This window comes from Epargyreus clarus, unplaced genomic scaffold, assembly GCF_041222505.1.
Source record: "Epargyreus clarus isolate Ecla_fem2 unplaced genomic scaffold, WU_Ecla_fem_2.2 ptg000003l, whole genome shotgun sequence".
In the NCBI taxonomy this organism is placed as follows: domain Eukaryota; kingdom Metazoa; phylum Arthropoda; class Insecta; order Lepidoptera; family Hesperiidae; genus Epargyreus; species Epargyreus clarus.
This window is the reverse complement of record NW_027332211.1, coordinates 2,860,021-2,887,602: the sequence shown is the minus strand read 5'-3', so window position 1 is coordinate 2,887,602 and position 27,582 is coordinate 2,860,021. Positions and strand designations below refer to the sequence as shown.

General features: G+C 34.5%; 2 protein-coding genes across 2 annotated transcripts; both read right to left on the bottom strand.

Moving 5' to 3' along the window:
• Nucleotides 1–1,433: 1,433 nt before the first annotated feature.
• On the bottom strand, nt 1,434–11,857 carry LOC140750112 (uncharacterized). The gene is made up of 2 exons (XM_073083480.1): nt 11,700–11,857; nt 1,434–2,685 (listed from the first exon to the last, which is right to left on the bottom strand). The coding sequence occupies exons 1-2, from the start codon at nt 11,771–11,773 to the stop codon at nt 2,163–2,165; spliced, it is 597 nt and encodes a 198-aa protein (XP_072939581.1). The 5' UTR covers nt 11,774–11,857; the 3' UTR covers nt 1,434–2,162.
• An 11,388-nt stretch (nt 11,858–23,245) lies between these two features.
• Nucleotides 23,246–27,474, bottom strand: Tbc1d22 (TBC1 domain family member 22). Its single transcript, XM_073083456.1, has 4 exons — nt 26,664–27,474; nt 25,326–25,538; nt 24,622–24,888; nt 23,246–24,316 (listed from the first exon to the last, which is right to left on the bottom strand). Exons 1-4 carry the CDS (start codon nt 27,228–27,230, stop codon nt 23,909–23,911), a joined length of 1,455 nt encoding a protein of 484 aa, XP_072939557.1. The 5' UTR covers nt 27,231–27,474; the 3' UTR covers nt 23,246–23,908.
• Between the last annotated feature and the right edge of the window lie 108 nt (nt 27,475–27,582).

Sequence of the window (27,582 nt, the reverse complement as noted above, 5' to 3'; positions counted from 1 at the left end):
CTCTGGGAGCAAATTTAAAAATATTTCTTTATTCTGACCTCTACGATAATAAATGAAAACAAAAAATAATAGTCACTGAAAACAAAAAACTAAGTTCGTAACTATTTCGATTAATTTCCACGAACATTCGTGTTACATACAAATCTTAATATAAATTATATTATATAAACTAAATTTCTATTCAAAAATGAAAAAAACGAAATATATAGTTTTTTGGAGAAACTTTCTGATAGTTGGTGAAACACTTTTAGCGATTAATGTAGCTTAAATTAATTAATTAAATAAATGAAATTGATCGGATTTATAAAGAAATAAAACATAATGTGTACACCTCATATGGTATCTCGTCTTTTATAGATTTTATGTCATTGGTATTGCTACGAAAATATAGGTAGAAATATAGGGTAATTGGTTTACACTTCCCGCTTGGCTACGCCCTAAGGGTCTAGTTCCACCGTTAACGGGTAACGATGCACTCGCACATAGCATGAAGTTTCCTAACAAAATCATACGCGCTATATTGACAATCATTTTTAACAAGAGTGTGTCACTAAAAAGTATCTTTATTGATCACTAACACACATTTTTAATTCTTATCGCATGTCGCTTACCCGTTAGTGGTGGAGCCAGTCAATAAGTATGATTAGGTAATAAGATATTTAATCTGACTTTATATAATGTGGTAGCTAGAAGCGAGAAAAATATATGTAATTTCTCGCCAAGCATTTTAATATAGCATTCAATGTATCTGATTGTTATTCTATAAGATTTTAAATGTCTTCTTTATTTTTGTTGCATTATAAAATTGATTTGTTATGTTATATTTAATGCGTCGTACAGATGTGTTTATTGGCAGTGTTGAAATTGTTATGTTATTGTGTTATTTTCTAAATTTAAATTTTAAGATTCTGTTGACTGATTTGTTGAAATTATAATTTTGTATTACAGATAAATTACTGCTACGCGTAAAGAGAAAAATGTTGACTTCAAACAATTCCAAATAAAAAATGCTAAATATATGTTTACTTGATTATTACGTATTCCAGTAGTAGAATAAATCTACTTTTTTGAATAATCCACTTTTGTGTGTTATTACAAGAAAATTATATCATTGATACACACTAGGTACCTACTTAAATTAACGGAAGTTTACCGAAGAGTATGACTAGTCGTACTGTAAATATTGATAAAATAGCCACAGTAAATGATAAATTATATTTAAAAGAATTTTATTATTGAAAGTGAAAAATAAAATCAATAATAACAACAGAATCTCAAAATTAAGATGTGCAATTATTATAAAAATATAATGTCTCCTAACAGGCATAATGTCCATTTGCAAGCTCTATATTTTTGATTATACCGTCTCATATTTATAACACAAATAATATTATAATCAAGTAATAATTATTAATGGAAATAAAATAAATATGTGTATTGTATAATGTAGTTTTTATTTTTACTCGACTGCATCATAAGGAGTGTAATGTTTTTTGCGCGTATGTGTATATTGTATATTCAATTCTTTAGCACTCTCTGTAGCCCAGATAGTTTGAAGAAATTCATTATTTATTGATCAGTCAGTCATCATATGTTTTCGATAGATCAATTAATCGATAAAATAGGTATACTTTATTAAAAAAAAATAAACATTCAAAAATTAAATTTTACTCATACACATCTTAAAGATTTGATTGGGTTTGATTACAATTTACTCAGTAATTGATTTTATTCTGTGTACATATTTAAAGACTCGTATCGGTGGGATATTTTTATGAAGATTTTATTGTACGAATCAATTCATTTGTATTACGAACACAAGTAAAATTACAGTAAGGTGTTACATTACCTACTGTTTAATTTTATTTTCATTCGCTATTTACAAAATATGATATACATATCCTAAATTGTAGATGGAATTTTCGTTTCAGGTATACATACATAGAATTACATACAAAGGTGAAATAAATAAGCACAATTCAGACATTTAGTGTCGTACAGCAAATTTGAAAGAGTTTTTTAAATTGTTGTTATTATATTGGTACCAAATGAATATCATTACTGTATACCTATGTAGGTATATAGAGGAGTAGCTACCATAATTAAGTACATAAATATTTTATCTAAACTAAAGTTCTTAAATTAAGTTCCTAAAACTAAATTCAAAAACAACACATGAAGTATTCGTCGGGACACCTTGGAACAGTAATCTGAAGTTTCGGGCAATTCCATATCTTTTCACACCGACATCGGCTCTTGAATTTTCGTTTGCTATTTCGTTCCACCAAGTTGGCCAATGACGTTCCACTTGCATAGTTGGGCTTCTGGAAGTAGCTCAACTTTGAGTAGAACCTTGGGCTTGGAGACTTCGATCTTGTATTGATTCCCTTGGCGGGCTGCACCACTTGGTCCGCTTGTTCGGCTATTTCCGTCACAGGTTCGGGTACTTCCGTTGTCGCTTCTGATTGGTCGAGTTCAGTCGTGACGTCATCGTCGGATCGGGCATGGCGCTCAAATTCATTTTTTTCGGTTCCAGTACTTTCAATCTCCGATAAATCTGGCGTTAGATTTTGGAATATAGTTTCACTGACTGGTTCTATCTTAACATATGATTCAGCGCTCTTGTTTGACTCTTGAGGTGCCCCCACCACAACTCCCAAGTACAGTATCACCGGGATGAGTAACCTGAAACAATAATAACAACCGTTAATTAGTTCTGTCGTAACACATTATTAATTTTATTGTTATCATTTGTTATTTCGTCTTTTCCTGTTATAGGCTCACAGTTACCTCCCGTTGATTAGGTACACGTTTATATTTTGTCCCTGTAGTTCCGGGACTAGAATAGGGCAACGGTATCCCCTGCATGTCGTAAGACACGGCTAAAAGGGGGCTTCCGGGGTTGCGTGCGGCAAGAGTGGGAGCTCGAACCGTCCAGTAAGCGACTCCGGGAAGGACGGCGGTATGTGTGGTCGCGTACCGTCGTGGACATCAGATGGTGCGGGAGGAGCGAAATCTGCTCCCCCAGGGAAGAGCCCGATCGGGGCATCGCGCTTGAAGGACTCCGATTGCGTTCCGTCGTAGATCCCGGAGTTCTCCAGTACAATACTCTATGAAACCAGCCTAACTCATATTGATAAAATTTCATTTCGTGTACCTAATAGAGTATCGTAAAACACGTATACATTATGTATTACAACTACAATATCTACCCTACTTTACTAGGTATTGACGTAAAAAATGTTCAGCCTCTTTACACCTTTATACATATTTTGAATAAATATAGAAGAGGTTGTTTTTTTTTTTGAATTAAGCTTGAACAAAAAAAACATATAAAGAAAAAATTACTCACTGGAACCTATAGTTAATACTTAATTATTAGTACGTAAAAATGGTAGAGGTTGATGTCCTCCTCTATAAAAATCTTATCAAATTGGATATAGTGGAAATAGCAATGACAATAATAAAATCGAATTCATAATTTATATGTAACTGTAAAATGAAATGCCGAAAAAACGTTTTATTATTAGTTGTAAGAATTAATTTAAGAGTGAATTCCATAATAACATTTTTATCGCTAGATGTTAAGTATATAAAAATGGCATTTACTATCAGACACTTAAATTAAAATCATATTGGACAACATTTAAATGTTTTACATAATATAAAATCTTGTCAATGAACTGCCATAAAAAGTATTTTGACCCCGAAAACTTATATAATATACAAATTATCAATCCTACTATTGATATTAACATAAATTATGCAACATATTGAAAGCACACATAGCCACCCTGTTGTATAAATAGTAACAGATTTTTTATGAAAAGATACGTCAGGCGCGGTCTCGAGTTGGATAAATGACCGCAGGCGGCTAAATTTTCGGACCCCTGAATCACAGAATAAGAAGTATTATTCTGAGCCTAAACCCCCGATATAGGTAATAGGTATAATTAAATTAATTATACACCCACGCGCTTACCAGATCTTTCCAATATGATAGGGCATTCTCTGGGTCTGTTGTGAGGAGAAACCGTACCTAGCAGTGAAACATAAAAGATGCTTTATCTTATATAAGATTTGGAACTCATTAGCTTAGATAAAAATTTTACCCGACTGCAAAGGAAGGATTGTTTTTCGCGCGTATCTTGTAACTACTATCGTCTTACTTTTTTGTATACCTATAGGTAGGTACCTAAACTAAACTAGAATGATTGGTATTCCAAATATTCCTCTATACGAACATAAAATAGGTAAATAATTAATCTACCACTACCTATTGCTGCTAGTTATGCTAATTGGCTGTTCGTGTGTATGACCAAATAAAATATTCTCATCTTATGTAAATAGGTATTAATTTCGTTATTTTTTCATGCGATTAGTGGCTTGTTTGTGGTGGAACTAATTAATATGCGCGAACACAAATATTTACTCTTCATTACAGCATGTTGGAGTCAACGAAACGTTAATTAAGAGTTTGAGCTCATGTATAATAATGTAAATAAGTTTATTGTCCTGTCACGTACGTGATTAGGTATGAATTTATTATAATCCAAGAAATTTGACCAATTATAATTCTATGATAACAAAACATAAACACCTAATAGGAAGGAAGGAACGATGATTGGGGTTGTCGTCCAGTGTCTTCGATATAGATTTTTGATGTGAAACATCTATAGCCGCACGTAAAAAAGATTTCTGGCGTGGCGACGATTACCTTTAACTACATAGACAAATGTTCTATAAGGGACAGAGCTATTAGAACAATGTGATAAAAAAAGACAACTAGTGTTTGACCTTGCGTTTCAAGTGTACGCAAACGTAAATATTGACCATGGAATATAGTGACCAATGATTACTTCAGTCAAAACGGGACATCGATTTTTTTATGTCAAATACTTTTTACTTGAAAAAATATAGTTAGAAATAATAAAAAACACGCTTTTATGATAAAATTAACTAAAAAGTAGAAAATAATTTTCAATCTAGGAATCATTTAAGGAAAAGTAAATAGTATAATTGTGCAAAAAATGTGGGGCGCTTTATGAAAACTGATAAATGGAGCACCCCATGTTTTTTTCACAATTATAATATTTACTGTTACTTAATTGACAATGGCAACGGTTCATTTCGGAGACAACGGCACGAAGCATCGAAAAAAGGGACTGTCCCGTTAAAAACGGGACGTATGGACGTATATTTCTCATTGATACTCATGCTTGTCAAAGACAATGAAATAATGGAACAGAAGGTAAAAAATGTCCAGAACTGTCGATAATAGTTTTAGTACATCGTTTACGTAGAAATATTATAGTACAGTTTAACTAAATAAATTATTATTATATAAATATATAATTTGATGAAAGAATGTATCTATACAGATGTATCGACTGGTTTAAAATATACGATTTAAAAATTGTTTATATTTATTATCGTATATTAGTAAAGATTACTCACTCCTAACAAGAAAATGTACCCAGTTTTGAGAATTGAAATAGTTGCGTAAAAAAGTTTTGCCACGTCTCCGTGCTAAAATGTCCCTATAATATTTGAAATAATTATTTATCTATTATGTAAATTACGCAGTATTAGTTATTTATTTGTAAATTTTCTCTAAAAATGTTTTTATTTGTCAAGAATTAAAAAAAAACTTACTAATAAGCCGTTTGTGGCTTCATTCAATTTCAAGGCGGCGAAGTATCTTTACTAATTTATGTTTATTATTTTCAGTTTTATTTTACACACGACCATTAATTGCAAAGTTGTGTACATTTTATAAATGTACTAGCTGACCCAGCAAACATTGTGTTGCCATATAAATAAAAAAAATGTTAAGGGTGAACAACCCTTATCACTTAAGAGATATGAAAAATAGATAGATAGTAGCCAATTCTCAGACTTACTGAATATGCATATAAATTTTGATGAAAATCAGTAAGAGCGTTTCGCAGGAGTACAGTAACTAACATCGTGACATGCGAATTGTATATAATCTTACCGTGGTCTTTTTGAGGATTAATTTCTGGCTATACAAAGATTGTTTATTAAATTATGTTTAGGTTAATTTATTCAATTAAAGAAATTTTAAAATACCGTATACTATCCTATATAAATTTTATGGTAATATTTTTTATTATTTACCACAGATATCGAAGAAAATTTAGAGATTAGGATACAGAATTTCCCATATATCGATTTTATTTTATGAAAATAAACTATAAAAAGTTATATTTTGACTAAAACACACTAATATAAAAATTAAGCAGTGGGATCTTAAACTATAACATACACGTATGAACATCGTGAGCTTCAATAAAATGTCACTTCTGTTCTGTTGATCTATGGTCACAGATCAATGAAAATTTTTTCATTGATCTATGACAGTTCAATTCAATCAATGAAAGTTTTTGTCAATGAAAGTGATAAAGACGCAAAATGCATGGTCATGCATTTTGCGTCTTTATCACTTTCATTGACAAAAACATACTTTGTCTCTTTCTGGTTACTCATGTAATCATGGCGGATCGAACACGAAAAATAAACAAAATTTAATAATTTCTCTTCATTTACGTGTGATAGGTGATTCCATGAATCTTGTTTCTTTTTCGAGCATAATTTTTGCATTTATGCATTGCACAAGAAGGCATTTTGAGGCTTAAAATTCAAAATAATGACGTTTAACGTGTTCAGTGACATTCGTGTGTATTACTACGCCGCGCGAGAGCGACTGGAGTCGTTTTAACTCGTTTTACACCACTTGACGTATTTTGTATGTTTTAAGTATTGCCCGCTTATTTTTCTGATAATAAAATGTCTGACCGTGATAATTTAGAGAGTGAAAGTGATCAGCCTCCTGCAAAGAAAGCAAAATCACACTATGACACACCATCAAGTCATCAGTAAGTTAATTATTTTTTTATAATTAAAGTATGCATTTATCTGTGCATTAAGCACGCGTATATTTGGTGTGTTTTGAGCGCCAGCAAATGTAAAATCTACTATCTTGGTAGATTAAAATTCACATAAAAATCATTGCATACAATGTTTTTAAATTATTAATTAATTTTAATGTCATTCTTCTCAGAGAATAAATTTATTAAGACTGACAGAATTGTATTTCAAAATCAGCTGATGGCGTGCAGCGCACGAAAGTTTTTTCTTATTTGTTATAAATATGAACATTAAAAAATTAATTAATTTTTCTAATCATAGTGGCATTTATTGTGAAACATTCATTATTGATACTTGTAATTTACGATTTTAGTAATATATTGAAATAACTAGCTAAGATTCTTGAGTTTACTAATATATTGGAGCCAATTTATTTTTTTCCTGTATATTTTAATAACATATTTTTGATGTGAAACATCTATAGCCGCACGTAAAACCGATTTCTGGCGTGGCGACGCATGCCGTGGCCACGCTATACGATGGTATATATATACAGTCTATATGCAGTAGTGTGAACGGTGTGGCGACGCGTCGCCATGCACAAACTATTACCGAAGTCACTGATTAAACGAATTAAGTAGTCACGATTTGAAATAAATTCGTAAATTTTTGTATTTAATGAAAATAAATGTTTATTCAATAAATAGTCATCGTTATCTGGAAAAAAATCGTAATATTTTATTTTATCATTATGACATATTTAGTTCCTATCACAATATGTTCTTTTCTGCATATTACTTTTACAAAATAATGTCGATGTTTCACATCTGCCAGGCGTCCCGTGACGGCTCACATTTTTTTTTTAACAGTAGGTATCTAAATATGTTTCTCTGTTTACCTGTGGGTAGGTGTAACTACTCATTTTTTTTAATTGAGAAAATACTTTATTATGGGTAGTTTTAAGGAATTGGCCACATGCTAGAAAGCCTTGACCACGGTCTATTTTTACAAGTACCTACTCGTAGTTAACTTATAGTACAAGTAATTTGTTCGTCCACCGGTTTATTGCGTTATTATTAATATTTTTTCACTATAAAAAGTCTTAAATGTAGAATTTTGTATTTGTAAGTAAGACAAATTGTTACTACCTAATTGTACCTACTTATTTTGTAATATTTGTAGCTCGTGCACTTTTAATGTATTACCTTATTATTACAGCAAAGTTACGAGTAGGTACTTAGACCTATTTACGTAAGGAGTCTATATTTAACATTTGTAAATGCAATCATATACCTACGCATACCTACAATAAAAAGAGCTTTCGATGATTTCACAGAAGCACATTGAACAGAAGCAGACAATGGAAGTTTATATACCCACATTCGTATCCTAAATGTCCTTCCCATAGGTATGCCGCATGACTACAGTACTAATGAGTTAGTGATATTGTATCTCGGATACACATATAAGGCTCACTTGAAAATATTAGTAAAATATCATGAAAATATCATAAAAATGTTGATAGTCTGACTTGTTTTAAGACTTGACTTTGTTTTTCAAGAAATGGAAATGTATTCATGATCGACTCCCGTAGGATTCCTGTCCAATTCACATTATCCTAATTGTTATATGCGTTACTGCGGAACTTAAAAAGGTACAAGGAATAGACCTAACTATGCTAACGATGATGCTATTATATAAAATGCCTATTATGATCCTCCTTTAATAAGTTGTAGTCTCAAAGATTACAAAGAAATGAAAAATAAGTAAATCTACTCTACATTGACTTATTCTTCCACTTTAAAACTTATTCTTCCACTTGAAAATATACCTTGTTATAATTACCTCACTATAGAGCGACCTGCAAAGTTTAACGACTTATTTAAAATCTGGATCTACAACTTCATAGGTATGCTCCGATTCATGTTCTGCTCAAAATTTGAAACTTCGTCTCCGTATTTAAACATCAGTTTTTATTTTTCGATTTTAAGTAAGCGAAATACAGGTTAAATTTAGTTTTTACTAAAATATAAAAAATATGGTTACATACAAACATTATTAAATAAGGAAAACAAACTGTGTCATGTTAATTATTTTTTTCACGTGCAATAAAGCTATTTAGCAGTAATTTGGATGCAAATTTATTTCATTACTCACAAATTATACGATAGCTAGTAGAGAAGTTAATTCACGAAGTAATTATAAACGTGTTTACTATTAAGTACCGTGTAATTCATTCTTTGACCGCCGTGCTCATTGTTTGGGAGACAATGACGATTTTTTCCGAACGTTGCAGTTTATCTAAACCTTCGTACAATATAAGATAGGTAGGATCTTATGTTATTGGATTGTTGGGCCCACTTACTGTTAGTTAATTGAGATTTAGATATTTCTGATTGTTAAATTTAACAATGTAAGTAGGTACCTACTATATCTAGAACTATACTTTTAAGCAATACCACACATGTATAATACAACAAATGATTTATGTAGATATACAGTTTAAATTAAGGTATTTTTTAAAACGACGTTTTCTAAAAATGAAACCTAGCTAGATCGATTTATCGCCCTGCAACCCGTATACAAAATTTTATGAAAATTCTTGGAGCCGTTTCCGAGATTCAGATTACATATATGAAGGTATATATACAAGACTTCCTCATTTAAGGTATTTGATAGGTAATAAGTAGATAATGAATAAGTATGTCTACTGACTGATGCCTACCTGAAATAACTGCTTACAAAATTGCTTTCTTAAGAAGATATAGATAGATATTTGATTCCAGCCAGATCGCCATGAGGGATCAGTCTTTCGAATTTGTCACACCTAATTAATCTTATCGAAGAAAAAGCAATATAATTACTATTCGTAAATAGATGACAATTACCTACTTCTATTACGCCCATTGCTTTTGGACCCTTCAAGAAAACTACCGTATTTACTGGTGTTAACAAATAGCTGCTCGTAACTATACCTTTTTTTTTTTTTTTTTTTTTTTACAGTTGGGAAACCTTCAAAAGGTACCCGACGACGTGGGAGCGACGCCGGGTTATGTGGGATTTTTACCGCACTAAAACCCCCCCGGTGGCCGCCCTCAACGCTTTTTGGAGAACTCCGGGATCTCCGAGGGAACACAACCGGAGTCCTCCGAGCGCGATGCCCGATCGGGCTCTGCCCTGGGGGAGCACTTTTGGCTCCTCCCAAACCGTCTGGTGTTTACGTCGGTATGCGACCACACATATCGTCGTCCTTCCCGGGGTTGCCGGGGTTCATCGTAACTATACCTATATCTTTTCTTACGTATATAGTTATGTATTTATCTATACTAATATTATAAAGAAAAAAACCTTGTTTGTTTGTTTAATTGTAATGAATAGGCTCAAAAACTACTGGACCGATTTTTAAAATTCTTTCACCATTCGAAAGCTACATTATCCACGAGTAACATAGGCTATATTTTATATGAAATATATTTGATTAATAGATTTTGAGGCGGTACAAAGTTTGCCGGGTCAGCTAGTTTATTATAAAAGTAAAAACTAAAATAGAGTTTATATTTAACATTAGTGTAAACGCGTTAATCTAGTTCTATTTGTTATTCTTCTAAAAACCTGATAAATAATTCATTTTTTACAAAACAGCCACATTCATATCGACAGGAAATTCATGTTTTAGAAATTGAAATTAGTGTGTGGTTACTGCATATATTATTTAAGGTTCGTTAGTTAAGCGACTCGGTAAGTTATTGATCGGAAACACATGATATTCATTCAAGCAATTGGTAAAATAACGACACGCAAATTAAGCAACTAATCTACCGATACGTACAATTTTAAACTTGTAACTAGAAAGAGAAATTGATGAGAATTTCTGATTATAGTATATTTTAATAATTAAGTAGGTATTATATTTAAAAATGATATTATTTTAGGTTGAAATTCATTTTGTCGATAATTGTTCAGATTTTGATGTTAACATGAAGTATAGACGTAAATACGTGCATTTGTATTCATTAATTAATATTTTCTACTTTTATAAAAAAAAAAGTTATATTTAATTATGTAAGTAAGTACTTAGTTCAATTTGAGATTATAAAAAAAGTTTAAGTTCTTGTAAAAATTTAATTTTCTAAGATTTTTATAAGTAGGTACCCAGCGCAAAGGATTATCGGGTTACTTAGTTTATTTTAAATAATTATGTAATTATATTGATATTGCAAGCGACCTCCAATCCTTTTCGAGGTTGATTAAATTGTCTATCATAAAAGTGACTTTTTTGAGTTAGGTGGACTGTATTAAAATCATTTAAATCTATGACCTATTTTTACACAAAAACTCTAGCTGTTGCAAAAAATATATATATTATCGTCACGATTAATTGTTACCGCCTCTTACATAACTATTACATTATACCTACATATAGATAGAAAGGTTGTACTGAAAGTTAGTATAAATATTTAACTATCGAGCATAGTAGAAGGCATATTTAAAATGTTGATTTTTGTCATTTGTTTCAAATACCTGTGTTAATAAAAAAAACCTGCAAAAAAGTTTTTGAAGTGTTTTAACCCTAAGTTGTTTATACATGCTGAATATAATAAATTAATACATTCAACAACTGGAAAAAATACACGATAAAAATAAAATTATATCGGTAATCGCTGTTTCTACGACTGTCCTGACGCACAACCACCTAAAATTAACATTCTTTGCTATTATTAACTCTTTTATTTACTATCTTTTACTTTTAATTGTCGGTTGAACTTGAACTTGTACGAGAAAAACTTAAAACAATGAATCACACTAACCGGTACATAGCTCGTGCGGTGTCTCTACGCGCGCGCTCCTTGCACAACAGTCGCGGGGCGCACGCATCCACCATTTATAAAGAATAGTCGATTTGCAAAACGGACAACAAAATGCTACAAGGAATTCACGAAGATGGTCAGCAAGAAAAGATGTTTTTTTCGCGAATTACTAAATAAGACTGAGTATCGTGACGCGAAACGTTGGCGGGCACATAGTGGGGCGTGGGAGTTTAGTCTATGAATAAAAAATACGCTTATGAAGCTTTGTAATTATGATCTTGAATTTCAGTCCTTGGTGTCGCTGGGAATTATTTTAAGGAAGTCGCATACAACAATGTGTTACATCAGCAAATGAGTAGGTACAGCAAACGCAGACAACAATAAAATTAATTAGTTATAAATTGATATGGAATTTATGGATAAATAAATAAAATATTGGTTTTCCTTGTATTAAAATACAAGTAACTACTTACAAATAAACCATAAATAACCGAATAACAATAATATTATTTAAACGAAGTTAGAGATTATGTCACAAATAAGGAAAGGGTAGGTCCTATGTATCATTAATTGAAATACCAAAAATAGTTACTGATAATTAAAATAATAATAATATGTTAATGTTGCGCATAATATTATATTATTCTAACAATTTCCTGTTATTGTAATGTAATATAATTAAACAAATATTTAATTATTTGTACTTACCTTACCGCATCATTATTGAGTTGCGACACTTATTTACGTGTAACAACGGCATGTATTCTAAAAATGTGTTTTACATAAGTAATATTAATTATGAAGAAACTTATATACCTAATCTAAATATTACTAATTGCATTTAATTAATAAATAGATAATTTAACTTTCGAAGCGGAATATTATGTTTAATAACAATGATGGTATATTATTTCTGTGGAATAGAAGGCGGTGGAAATCTACCTTTTCCTGCTTCGGGAACACCACCGCCACACCTATAGGTACCAGAATTATGATAAAACAGCAGTGTTAAGCGCTACGCTGTCTTAGCTTGAACGGTTTCAACTTAGTCCCTAAGGGTAACAACTAGGTACGCAATTGTAGCATACGCTAGAACTTAGATCGTATTTGGGTTGGATTACAAATAATTAGGTATCCCAGGGCGGCCATAGACATATACCATTAGATCGACTCTATTCTCCTTTGCTACTTCGTTAAAAGTATTAATAGCCTAATTAATTGATATCACGAATAATTAGTTCTTCTGAGGAAATCATATTAGAAATCATATTAGAATCATATTAGTAGAAGATTTTACCACCCTCGAAATTTAAATTATGATACTATTTACATATTAAGTTCTACATATTTATATAGGTTTACGGTTATTTCACAAATAACAGTGCCAGGAGGTATCCGAGTCCAGGACCGATGGTGCCCTTAATTTATTGATGGTCTAGTCGTTGGATATTGGCCAGGTCACAATGGACAGTAATGCTGTCTTTGCCAGCGTAACGGTAGAAAATTTATTACTTTACTATACATGAGTACAATTTTCCTATTAGACTGTGTTGCATATTTTAAGAGTGGATTGTGAAGGCGCACATCAGCGACAAGGCATTTAAATAATTAACCAATTGCGAATGAACGTGCACACGGAGTGTTCCATATCACCAAATTTTTGTTTCGTTTTTAAGTAGTTGTCACAACAGCCATAGCTAAAGGCAATGCAAAATTTCAAGTGTCCTCTATTACGATTCGAAAGAGCCCTATGGCAGGCGGACATACAACGTAAGCGTAGCGTAGGGTTACGTTTTTATCCTTCTGTATCTCCTCTACTTCGAAGTCGGTAATAATAACGACGTATCCATCTTTGTTTTTAAAATAAAGAAATTCCAAACCCATATCTCTGTTTATTTGAATTTTACTACCATACCTTAAAAACTAGTTTACAATATTTTGGTATGGCTAAATATTTAACCTACGTATGAACCTATTTTGGTTTGTGTGCATACTTAGGGGACATGAGAAAAAATAAGTAAATTATTAGTCAATTATTCAGAAGTAGATAGGGAGTGCAGTGCAAACGGAGATCTTGAAACGGAGATCGGAGATCATTTACATGTACCAAAGTTCGGCTTTTTTGTAACATAGAAATAGAAAATGGATCTCATTGGAGACTAACCACAAATTCAATTTTATCCCCTGAAGAATAAGTTGGAACGGCTCGGATAAATACGTTAGCACACCCTCCACTGTTATTAGGCAGAAGCAGTAGATGTAGCGATAGTATATTCGGGGTCGTATCGCAAAGGGTTCTCACCCCTTTTTTTATAACGCAAAGAAATCCTCATGGATGCCCTTCTGCTCGGGGAAACAGAAGGGGTATCCCGCGGCGTTCCTCTGGAGTACTCTGGACGTTCAGTGCCGGGTCACGAGAAAGCGTTAGCATTACATTCAAGATCCGGCAACGTGATGGCCGACGCTGATGTTAACGCCAGCCACGTCCGAGAGGGAGGGGCTCCTCTCAGTGTTGTCCCTCATGAGATGAGCGTGCCGAACGCACACACGACATCTCGAGCCCTAAAGACTGGAGTTGGATTCAAGACATCTAGGTCTACAATAACATGATGATAACTTTATGAGATAACCGGAAATGAGTTTACATTTGAATACAAGATTCGATGAGCTGCTACAGTAGTGAAACTTGTAAATATTATGCACACATGCAAATCACGGAGTTGTTTATGAATTCACGCAAAGTGTAGTACATACAAATGACCGTTTAATATTTTTATAGCCTGTCCCGCCATAAATACAAATAGGTAGCTTTATCCACAAGGTTAAAGGGAATATTATTGTATATAGGGCCAATGAATAGTAAACTTAGTCTTGCCTTCGGAACTTTATTTACCTAATTATATTATTTAGGTAATATTATAAGTTAATTATAGGGAAAGAACTGGCAACGTTTTACCTCATTATAATAATCCTATATAGAGTTCAACCTTGTGGAAAACCATCGTATAGGTCCCTTTGAGGACATTAAATTTTCGGTTTAGGTACTTAAGTATTAAGTAGGTATATACCTATGTACATATATTATTTTCCCCATACTTATTTGAGCCTTATATAGGTATATTATAATTAATTAATTATGTACCTCACTATATATAATAGGTACCTATTATATGGAATTACTTAATTAATTATGTAACTGTCGATACGACATGGAATACCCAAGCTATTTATTTGAACATTCTGTTGAATAAATAATTTGCTCGATAAGCAAAAAGATGGTAAGCGTACATGACAACACCATGGCTACTATAAATTCAACCGCAAGGAATGCCGCCAGGGGCCAGGAACAATCCGGCAAAATAAACGTCGTTTGTGTTTATTTTGCGCCGATTGTTCCTGATATCTGTTTGCGTGGAGAGGAATATTTGTTTAATAGATCTCTGGATAATACCGAGAAATAACTACTGCCATCTGTTGCCTATGTAACTGCCATCGTTTACTTCTTTATAATAAATCTTAGACTGTTAAGATCATTTTACACAGGATGCAGTTTGCCTAGCTCGATAGATCTATATCCAAAGAAATTAATTACTTACAAATTAATGAATTACTTATGATGTATTTGTCTAAATTACTTAAATAAATTAGTCCTACAGATGCGACCATTTTAGTATCGTTTTTGTGTCCCCAGCATTTTGGAAGGAGGCATGTGTCTCCATGCTCTTGCAATTATTTGTAAAAATGAGATTTATAGGTAGATTACGAGATTTATAGGTAGATTAGAAACAACTTTAATTCCGATCCATCGTTAAATGGTTCATTCTTCTTAGTTGTTTCGCTCTTGTCAGAGCGGTTGTGGTCATCATGTGTTGTGTGTGGGGGCTGATGTGACTCGCCTCACGACATTTTGCCATTTCTCTCTATTGGTGGCCAATCTAGACCACTCGTGTACAGGACCACCTATAGCTGATTTTACTGGATCTGTCCATCGCGTGGATGATCGTCCGCGAGGTCTGGATCCTTCCACTCCACCCTGCACAACAAGCAGTTCAATGGAGTCATTATTCCGTGTTGTGACATGCCCAAAAAACTTGAGAATACGAGATTGCACTACTACAGATAGACGCTGTTTGATGCCGAGTTCTTGGAGGATCTCGAGAAAATCGTTCATTACTTTTGTTAATTTCAATAAAAATAAGTATATATATAGGAAATGTTTATATATATGTGGCTATAGTGTGATTAATTTTATGTTATTCTTAAAAAAGTAATAATAATTTTTCAAGGAATATTTTTAGATCGACCCGTGGATGGTATATAGTATATATGCATATATGGTATACGACTAAAATTTTCATAGATTTTTTAGGCTTTTGTAATTGCTAGCTATATCATAAAATATATAGTAGGTCTGTACATCTATACTAATATTATAAAGAGGAAAACTTTGTTTGTTTGATTGTAATGAATAGGCTCAAAAACTATAGGACCGATTTTAAAAAAAAAATCACTATTCGAAAGCTACATTATCCACGAGTAACATAGGCTATATTTTATATGAATGATATTTGATAAATAGATTTTGAGGCGGTACAAAGCTTGCCGGGTCAGCTAGTATTTTATAAGCTGAACGTAATATGGGCGCCCGCTGATCCTCAATTGATAAAAGACATGACAATTTATTTATTATAATTTATTTATGTACAATAATTATATCTAATAATTATGTACCTTAGTAGGTATATAGATAATAAATTATACTTTATTTAGTATGTATCTAATATATATAATATACTTAAACTTTGCATAAAAATAGCTATGGCCTCTACGGAAGCTTTGCTACGTGCCTTATATTTTAGTTTTTTAATTCAGATATCTACGAGTACATATGAGCCTCAAAGATAAATGTAGAGAACGTGTAGATCTTATATAGGTAGAATTTCGTTTCCGAATTTAATTATACGTTTCCTCCTTACTTGACTCTTGGTAATCCTCTGCACTATACGAGTATGTACTGCCTGTGGCGCCACAACGAGTACCAGCATAAATCATGTAGTAAACTCATATATATAGATGTGTTTCGATTTTATGAACGAGGCAATAAACAGAATGTCACGGTCATGTCGGTGCGTACAACCAGTACAACTCGGCAGATGATCCACCGGCATACTTATACTGCACTACTTAATTTTAACCCGTTTTCCATTGCCTCCGACACAATTTCAAGAGAGTGTCTTACTTTTTATATGTTATTGATATCTTAAAACGTGCAATGCTCTAAATTTCATAGAGAAACAATTAGATACACAGCAGCCACATAACATTATAAAATGAAATAGAAATATTTAATAATAATTTTTGTCATTGTACATAAATATTTCTGGGCACTTTGCCACAAGAAAGGGTTTTGGACGACGTTTTTATTTTATAACTTTAATTTTGTTATTATTTATTTTTTAATTTAAAATTGTATATTATGTTTAAGTATTTTAATTATTTATCTTTTCTATTGTAAATAAAAGTTATTCTTAAAAAAAAACCCTAATTGTATGAGCATCGCTATTACTGAATTTTTAATCTGTATAAATATTGCTTCTTCCTACTGCCTTGTTTGGATACATACACTTGTGCCTATAGCTCGGGACTAGAATGATGCTACGGGCGAATAAAGCGGGACTTTTGGCGTTGCGGGCGCCCACGTGGCGTCGGCAAGAACGACGATATGTGCGGAAATGTGTGTGACTATGGGGGAAGAACCTCAAGATGGGGGATGAGCGTAGGGTCTCACTGAAGTTCTGAAAAGCCCAAGCCCAGCTTGGATTCTGTTCCGTAACTGAAGTTAGATTCCCATAAAATCCGGTAAGTACATGTACTTTTTGAAGGATTTACTCCCTCACCAATAAAAAGTATACTTATAGATAATACTCATGTTTACGGAGCCCATTTAAATAGTGATGTTTAAAACGTTTCCAAACTGCAGTTGAACGTTTAATTCCGAAATTATCAGTAAAAGCGAGCATTGATAAATTCCGACGCTCAGTGAGTAATGGTCACACGCAGCCGCCGTGCGTGTCCTTGCGGCCGCTGCCCTTATACCACTCGACAATAAGTTCATCGCCTTAACTTAAACATATCAGCAGAATGTAGCCTCTTACTGGAGAGAAATAAGGTTTAAAACCTTAGGAGAAAGATATTAATAACACATACCTGCTGTTATTCTAGGAGGGCAAGATTGTACGTTATATTTATTGGCACACCCTGACACACCCTTAAGAGAATTTTTATTTAATCTGATACCTGCACAAAAATTAATAACTGCGACTGTCCATACCTCTATGTATGTGTGTGTGTGTGTGTGTTTATAACATAACAATAATTTTCTGACGCATGAAGCCTTTTCTAAAACTCTATATCGCGAAAAATCGCGATTTAAACTAATTTCTTTTAAAACCCGAAATTAAAGGTTTATCTTTTTTGTGGGTAGTCTGGGTTACGTGATATAAGTACTTAATCATAAAAAAATCGTGCACTAATTGTGAAATCGATGCTTTGGACCCACAAAAGAGTCAACCAGTTCATGGAACTATTTTGTAGGTTCTTAACCTTTTTATCTTAATGGACCATTAGACACACTTTTCGCCTCACCACCAACCACGGAGTATTCGACAATAAGTACTTATAGTTTAAAATAAATACATAAAAAAATAATAACATTGTTCAAAAATAGAAGTTGTTAATTGATTCAAAATTGTTTCGGATAGTTTTTAGTGTCATCGTGAACCGTTGATTGAGATGCACTGTAAATACTCAGTGCACTCTAAAGTATACCTACCTCAAAAAAAGCTTTCCTTGCACGTCCTAACGTGGAAAAACATAAAGCAGAAACCAGTATTGGTTCTACTTAAGTAGGTACTAGTTAGTAATTACCAAGTTATTGAAAAATAAAAAAGTGTGAGTTTTAACGCTCGCATCAATGGGTCCATACTACCATTTTATAACAATTAGGTTTCATTTGTGAAAATACTCAATGGTTCAATTACTGTTTAGAGAATAATAGAGCAATTTTGCAACACGGCACGTATGGCCTACCTTCAATTAGTAGTTTAGAAATGTGTAACGCATTAATTTATAGATGGCAAACCGCATTTGTAATAAACGGTGATTTTTTTTTTACTAAAATTTTTCATAGACAAGATTGGAAACCAAAGTAGAGCTACGGTATCCCCTCCCTCTAAGAGAAGACTAAAAGTTGTTTCTGGTGTTGTGGGCTGCTATAATGGTAGCTCGTACCACTCAGCCAACAACTCTGGGGAGGACAACACAAACAACCGAAGGTGTGGAAGGATAGTAAAATGTTTCTTTTGGACAGAGCCCGTCAGAGGCACCGCGTTCAGAGAAATCTCGTTGCGTTAGTTTGGAACCACGTGGCCCACAGCGCTGAAGGCGGACACCGGATAGTTTTCAAGCAGTAAAAATCCTACATAATCTAGTGTCCACCCACGGTAAAGGTTACGTTCTGAAGGTCTCCCCTCGATCAAACCAAAAATAAACGACCAAATATAATACTCGTGTCATAAACATAATATAAGTTCTATTGATCTTGCATTTTTAAGCAAAAAGTAACGTAATAATTAAGTATCGTCTAAGTTTATCTTCTCTCTTCACATAAATTATGTCTTCTTTCTTCTGATTGTGGTTAATGATGTATCGTTGAAAAACTCTGTCATTTGTTGCCCTTCGCTAGGCAGCTGGCAATATTTACAAGCAAACTGCCATACGATGAGCCGCAACCAACACGAGTTATCTTCTTTGTATTCTATGTTCTTCTTTCTTCTTAATTAATCTTCTTTCAGTTGTAGTGAGGGACGTACAAAAGTACAATCACACAACATGCGAGTAAGTACTTATTGCGTTATTATTTTTATAACGATCTAAAAGTAACAATTAAATAATCGTTGTCTAATAATTAAAAAATAAGCTCCACGAAATTGTTGCACACGTGTAGATAAATACGAGTATGGTGAAAAAATAGCAAACAAAACTAATACCAGTTTATGGGCATTGGAAATTCCTTAGATGAGCAGACTATATTTATGTGAGGACAATTTTAACTAAACAGGGTTTGCAGCAATGCCATCAATTCCAATAGAGCTATAGTCTTACTTACCATTTGGGTACCGGTTTCTTCTTTTAATTAAATAAAGTATGGAGCACTTTGCGTACAGAATCACTAATGGGCAAAATGGTACGAACTGTGCTATTATAAATCCGCTTTATCTACAAGGAAAGCCGCGAGCTTATTAAAAGCTACTAATTAGGCGCAGCAAGCCCGCACGTTCCCGGGTTGTGGTGTGGGACCGTTTGTCCGGCTGTGTGTTTGTATGTAGTGAAACAGTGATGTACCGCGACATTTATTTTAAAGAATAATTTATAAATACTTCTTTTTTATTTAATACTGTGTGTGAACATTTGCATTTCGTCTAATAGAAAGTAAAATAATTAATTAGTTCGTTTTACTATTAACTACTATTCAACTAGCGCATTGTGTTCCACAGTTGAAGTCAATGGACTCTACATGAAAACTTGAAAAGCATTTGGTTACAGATGATATTAGGCAGCAGCTATTTTACTTTAGTCTAACAACTGGTGAATAATTAAACTCAAAATTTGACACATAAGTACGGATATGGTGACACGAAACCACTACGAAACGATGGGGTCAAAGGCAAAATTCCTCATTTTCCCATGACGCGCGGATGGTGAAACTATACCTAAACGCCCACAAAAGATAGCACATGTGTTAAATTCATGTAACGTTATTAAGGCTGTATAGTTTATTCTTAATTATAAAAAATCTTGACATACATTTTTTGGCCAAACCAGACTTATGCCAGTTCCTTCCTTGGCTTTGGAGTGCCCAAGCAATAAATAGATACAGACAATCAGAATTACTTATATTTGTGTTTCTAAGAAATATATTATATTCAAATCATGCATATTTCTAATTTCTTATTTGGATTCGTCATCAGTCATCACTATTGCCAGCAAAATATTTCTGTTATCGAATGACGCAGGAAACCCAACCGGAAGCGCAAGACCACAACCGATATGTAGGACGAAATTGAACATTATTAAACAATTTAAAAATATATTGTTATAACCATAACTATGTAAATACGTGACAAGTAACATGTACATACAATGTAATACAATATCCGTTATTGTACACATTTAAACACAACTGTTTTTATGTCTCACTGCTGGCTGGACTCGTAGGATCTTTATGCAAACTTGGGAGATAACTGAAGCGTGCAGAGAAAAGTACAGGTTACCTATTATCCAAATGTTTTTAAACTGGAAAAAAATCTAAAAAATAATTACTGAGAAACGATAACTGGACTGAAGTCTAGACGACTGTGTGGCAGTGCTGTCATCATGCCGATCTAACACGCAGTGTATGCCGGGTTCGATCCCCGGCCAGACAGCCAAATGATGAATTTAGATGCTTATCTGCGCACCCACAACACAGGTAAAATCTAATAAGGGCAGCATTTTAAACAGCTTTATTTAGATGTCTTTCATTTGCAGTATCTATATGAAAGATGCCCTTTCAGCCGTGTTAGAGCCAGGCTTTGCTATGTACATACACTTCGAAGCTATGTTCGCTTTATCAGCATCATAGAACTTCAATCAACACAGAAAAGGTTTTTTTTTTATAATATAGGTGTAGCAGACGAGCATGCAGTCCACCTGATGACAAGTGGCTACTGCCGCCGCTACCCCTGAGGACTATGCGGGAACGCCTCTTAAAAGTATGTCTCCCTTACCACACTCTTCAAACCGGAACACAGCAGTGCCTAACACCGCTGTTATTAGGTACAAATAGGTGTGGCGGTGGTACTGCCGGAGTCGAACCACTTTGATGGTACATAAAAACGTGAGAAAACTACCTACCAATCGAATATCAGTTTCTCTTATATCTTGTGTTTTTTTAATAATTTTCAGATGTGCCAACCACATAGGTATTTACTGAAATAATTGTTGTACATCACGTCGCCTACCTATGTATTGAAACCGCAAAAAAATGCCTAAATTGCTTTTTTTTCTTAATTAATATCCATATCTACTCATCGCTTACATATCACACATCTGTAATCAATTTTAAATAGAATCCCTCTTCTATATTGAGTTGGTTACAGTACAGATGTCCTTGGCAGGGACTCCTTACCATCAGATGAATTGCAAGCTCGTTTGCATTTCCGTCTTATAAAAAAAAATCAGCCCAAGTGGTTGAGCAATACTGCTGTATGTATCGAAGCTTATCTATAAAAAACAATTTTAATGTAAGGTTTAAAATACATTATGACGACAATTTTAGGGAAAACCACAGTGGTACGTGGTTTCAATTTTGTGTGCACAGTTTTTATATGTAAGTTACGAAATTCAATTTTAATTAAACGCTTAGTGATAATGTAAACAATTGGTTATATAGTTTACAATATCCATAAGTGTTTAATTGTAATTAATACCAAGAAATATGGATGGAATTAGTCTTTCTAATCGAAAATAATAGTTATAGTTATTTATGAGTGTTATCTAAAATGATGTACTTAATAAATGGGATCTTAAATTATCGGTAACAAAAAATAACACTAACAAAAATATATAATATGGTGTATTGATGCACAAAATACGACCAACTATGCATTTATGCTTCAAATATCCAATGCACTTAAGAAGCATTGCTTAAAAACAGTTAAACTTAGCTAAAACAAGATAGTACTTACAGCGCACATTACTGTCCATTGGTGGTCATTAAAATGGTAACACTACTACTAGATATCCTTAATTCATAGTACTTTATAAAATGTCTGTGTTTCTATCACTTTGAATATTAACGCTAATCACAACTTACTAGTACTTATTAAAACTGAACTTTGTTTTAGAGGTCAAATTAGTTCTGCGATTCGGATATGCGCTACTGAAGAAAAGTCTTGTTTACATAGGTCGATCAGCTGCTGTCAATGTCTAGGTCAGGGTCGCATTCTTTGCGCAAGTGTAACAGGTCAACAGCAGGTCAATGTTGCCAATTTCCACCTCGGCAAATGAAGCGCCTGTACAAATGTATTATCAAATTTGCGTTGGCGTTCATTCGTACACAGTAGGCGTTGGATCATCCTACACAACCATAATAAATGTATTTTTTCCCAAGTCATATTTTTATTCACAAATTCAACCGATAATTCTTTGAAATATTTTTTGGTCAACAGCAAAGGATATGAATTAAGTATGTCAGGATATCAATTGTGAATAAAGTTAGTGGATTCCGATTTTCGACATTGTATCACGTAAGGCATTTCCATAAAGTAACCGTACCAAACACGCATAATGACGCATCCCTGTTTCCCGAACTCTACGACAAATAACAAATAATTTTCTGTGTCAATAAATCTTTCTAGAAATCTGTGTAGTTACTAGTGAACTGTTTTCATGTTATTCGAGTAGGTATAGCCTTATTTTGTATTCCATAAATAAAAGTAAAACACTTGTTTTCATATGTATATTTATTAAGGCGACAATAAAACACTTTAAAAACGTACAGTGCTATAATAATCTAAACAAAATAACATACCCATAAAATCAAATATTACATAAATGAAGGTCACAAAAAATAAAAGGAAGGACGAATCTTTTTACACAACGAGCGTGGAGTTGTCGTATAGGTAACAGCTTACTTGTAAACCATATTTACTTAGGCCATAATATTTTACAATATAAAGATGGCTGCTAGGCCCTATGAAAAGTGAGTCTTCCGAAAGCCATGCGGTGTCACAACACTAACCGATAGAAGCATTTAATATTTTTAATCAACAACAACCTTTAATTTATAAACATATTACATATTTACGGAGATTTCTAGCTGCATACGCTAACTATCGTTCCGAGTGGTCCCAACGGCTGACCATCGAAGGACACAGCGTCTCAAGGGCCTCGCTGCTAAGTCAGACTTGAAGCGGACCACGCAAGATTAATTTCATTTACCCTGCCGAATCCAAACGTACACAATAACCACGTTCATACCAGTCGGCCATTCTTTCAAAGTCTTCATCTCGAAGAAAAAGTCCGGAGCATCGTTCGTCGATCGACCAAGTGTTACCAATGTATAGCCGGGAGCGTCACGTCAAAGTAGTTCAGCACTTGAGTGCAGGTCATCTGTCGGACTTGCCGGCGTTGTGCAAATGATTGGGTGCGTCAGCGAAGGCGAACTTGAGTCTGTAGGCCTCCGCAACCAACACGCTAATATTGGAGTCAGTCCAGTTTTGTGTGGGTACATTTTGTAGTAATATCATGAGTCCTTGGAAGTCCTTCTCGAGCATCAGTCTTTCCCGCCAGTGGAGTAGAAACGCGGCGCACACGTACAGCTGGAACGTCGCGAACCCGTCTGATTCCGCGAGGTACGTGTCCCACAGGCGTATGGTGCATGGTAAGGGTATTTCGCGAGTGAGCAGGTTGTTCATCCATCTAAACGAAAACTGCAAGTAGTCCACACCATGCGTCTGCAAATGTTCGTGGAGTGGCAAATCTATACGACGTATCAGTTCCTTCAATTGGTTTACCTGGAAAAGATAAAATCGTACTCTACATAAATCAAAACACATACATTTAGTATGTATGTAAAAATATTAATACTATGTCTATTAGTATTTTTACATAATTTGTACTTTGTATAAAGTTATGTGACTACAAAGGTAAGTGGTGTTGTGGTTTTTCAGGTTTAAGGGACCATTCTTCCAATCTTTGTGCCCACCAATCTTTACCAAGAAAGTGGAAAATGAGAGTGCTAGAAAAAATATAGAAATGGGCAGTAGACAAAATAATTTTGAAAACCTGTGCTCTATACTAAATGCAATATGTCACACACCTTATATTGTATTCCAAGTTGAGCGAATATGTAGTTATCCTGGATGCTGTCCAGAAACTTCGAGAGGCACCAGAAAGAGTCGGCCTCGATGACGTCACGCTGCTCCTGCGTGAGCGTGTCCAGGGGGAAGTTGTCCAGCTCCTTGCCGGGCGCCGCCTCCTGCAGGAATACCATGAAGAAGGGCGTCACCAGGTCGTTGATGCCCTGCACGTACCCGGACGCCGGGTGACGTATCGCCCATATGTAGAGAATCCTCTCGAACATTACCTGGTTAACAAACAAAAGATTTTTGAAACACCTTGACTGTCTAGTGCTACAGTACTGTTATTTCGCGTTATCGCCTGAGATATACGAGGCAGCTAAGATATGGATGTGTGACAAAACCACCAATAAAATAGCCCGATTTTGGATACTAAGCTTCGCTTAACGCCAATGTCTAAGCTATGTTTTTACATGGCTGGTTACAAAGGTAAGACCTCGGTCACAGCTTAGCTTCCTCAAACATTGGATGGAAAGGTGCTCTTATGCATTAGATTAGCTGTCACAGTTTGTGAACCATAATAGTATAGTTAGACTCCGAAACATAGCTAAACTTAATAATTTTACTAGATTGTACTTGTTGAGAAATCTTAATTGAAGATAATTTAATATAATAAAAGTAATATATTATGTTCAATATATATGAATGCATTATACAAGCCAACCTGCACAGTAGTTTGCTGGAAGAGCGCAACAAGTGGACTCATGCGCGGGATGTCAATATGGATCTGCCTGTAAGTGTCCTCCTCGCGCTCAGCATCGTAGTACTGGCCCACGAGGTGCTTGTAATCAGCTCGTTTGCGCTCCAGCGTCTCTGCACGCCGCTCGGTGTTCGCTGGGAGGTAGCCTGCGAGTAGCCGCCATGTCACTGCCCTTGCCTGATAGGAAAGTGATTACATGTAGGGCCCTTTGTGATTACATTGTTGTGGCACCACTTCAAACGTAGATGAATAAAATATAACGATAATTTAGGCAGTTGTAGAAGTTGTATGTAAAAGGCGATCTTAACACTGTGTTCTTACAAAGAGAGGTGTACCAACCTTGTCAACAATATATCTGTAATCCATGTATGTAGAGACAGTTACAGATATCAATGGATTGCAGCTACTTTATACACATGTTTGAATTCCACTACCAAGATAGATTTCTCCTAAAAGGATAGTAACAAAACATAAACAGCTTAGTAAGCAGATATTGCTAGCCATATCCTAGATTGAGTCTCTCTTAAATGCCTCTTGCAACAACTGACTAGTGATTGGGTGCGTCGGCGAAGGCGAACTTGAGTCTGTAGGCCTCCGCCACTAACACACTAATATTGGAGTCAGTCCAGTTTTGTGTGGGTACATTCTGTAGTAATATCATGAGTCCTTGGAAGTCCTTCTCAAGCATCAGTCTTTCCCGCCAGTGGAGTAGAACGTCCTATTTAGTCATATTTGACTAAATAAGACGTAAATTGTTATTCATGACTACTAACAAATTGCTTAACATTACTAAACTTCATGTGAGAAAAAAATCATTGACACAGGTCAACCCATAATTGGTCAGACAACCTAAACTGATTATTTTTTGCATGTTAATCTAACATAAAAAATGAAATATTGGTAATTAGTACTTTATAATAATTCTTTGAAATAGATATAGTTTTATTGTAAGACCTTTTCATTTATGTTTCGATATTATGATCAACTTAATGTGTTGTTAAAGAAATAAGACTTATTTTAGCACAAGAATTATCATGACAATAGCCTCCACATAATAAGATACTTTGTATAGTCTTCACACAGCTAGATAACAGCTTTACATTAAATTTAATAATATTCAGACATCTTGGAGTTATCAAACCTCAATTTAAAATCATGTTAGTTCATCAATGTACACTATTTATGTTTATGTTTTTGCCAGGCATGATGTGGTCTGTTAGTATTGGCAGAAAACTTCAGAGGTGTTACATAAGAAAACAAACACTGTTATCAACACATGAAAGATACAACACAATGACTGACCTTGATAGGAATGCCAGACCAACTCAGCTGCTTGAGCTCATCCAGATCTAGCACGGAGCTGTCCAGCACTTGCTGGAAGCGTTCCAGCTTGGACTCGCTGCTCTCCTCGCGCGAGGTGAAAGCGGAGGCTCGCACCGGGCGCGGCCGGCCAGGGAAGTGCCGCCGCGGCCCGCCGCCGCTCCCTGAGCCCCCGACCGCCCTCCGAACTTCATTCTTCCTCACCGTATCCGCCTCTTCCCGCCCCTTCACATTTTCACTCTCAACTTTGACGTCACTTTTGTTTACGTTCTTAGTACTATTCCTATGCGAATTTATCACGTTTAAAGCGGCAGTCTGCGATATGGCCTTCGATATCTTCGTGTCGGCGATGCCGGATATGATGTCGTCGTCGCCGAGATCCCAGGCGTCGTTCACCGACGCCTGGAATTGCTGGTAGGATGACCCCGACATAACCTCGTTTCGCTCGAGCCTCTGACGAGGCCTGCCCGGAACGGCGCGCTGCGGTGTCCTCCAGAACGTGTCAGACAATAAATCGTTCTTGTCATATTCGTGTTGGTAACTGTCCATAATAAAATATAGACATGGACATTCTAAATAGTTTTACTGAACAACAAAATAATAGGAAAATGTTGATATGACATATCACTTCACTTCATTCAGTCACCTGGCTGCCCACAGACAAACAATAACATTTGCGACATTATGCCACATACTTATTATTGTATGATAAAAATCTATAAAACAGTTGATCTCAACTATGCCAAGTCAACGCCTCATTGCCTTAACGGTTTATTTCTTTTTTGCGAATAAACAATGATGTTGTTGGCTTGGCACATTACTAAAATCTGACTCATACCTAAAGAATCAGATAAAATCACTATATAAACGTAATGTAGAAGGTATTTACTGATATTATAGT

What these genes read in the sequence shown, in the direction of transcription:
- LOC140750112 (XM_073083480.1), bottom strand. Translation starts at nt 11,773, where the DNA reads ATGGTGGATGCGTGCGCCCCGCGACTGTTGTGCAAGGAGCGCGCGCGT. An exon ending in ACCGCACGAGCTATGTACCG is followed by an intron (nt 2,686 to 11,699) that starts GTTAGTGTGATT and finishes TTATTGTTTCAG; the next exon opens with GTTACTCATCCCGGTGATAC.
- Tbc1d22 (XM_073083456.1), bottom strand. Translation starts at nt 27,230, where the DNA reads ATGGACAGTTACCAACACGAATATGACAAGAACGATTTATTGTCTGAC. An exon ending in GGTCTGGCATTCCTATCAAG is followed by an intron (nt 25,539 to 26,663) that starts GTCAGTCATTGT and finishes CTTTCCTATCAG; the next exon opens with GCAAGGGCAGTGACATGGCG. An exon ending in TCCAGCAAACTACTGTGCAG is followed by an intron (nt 24,889 to 25,325) that starts GTTGGCTTGTAT and finishes TTTGTTAACCAG; the next exon opens with GTAATGTTCGAGAGGATTCT.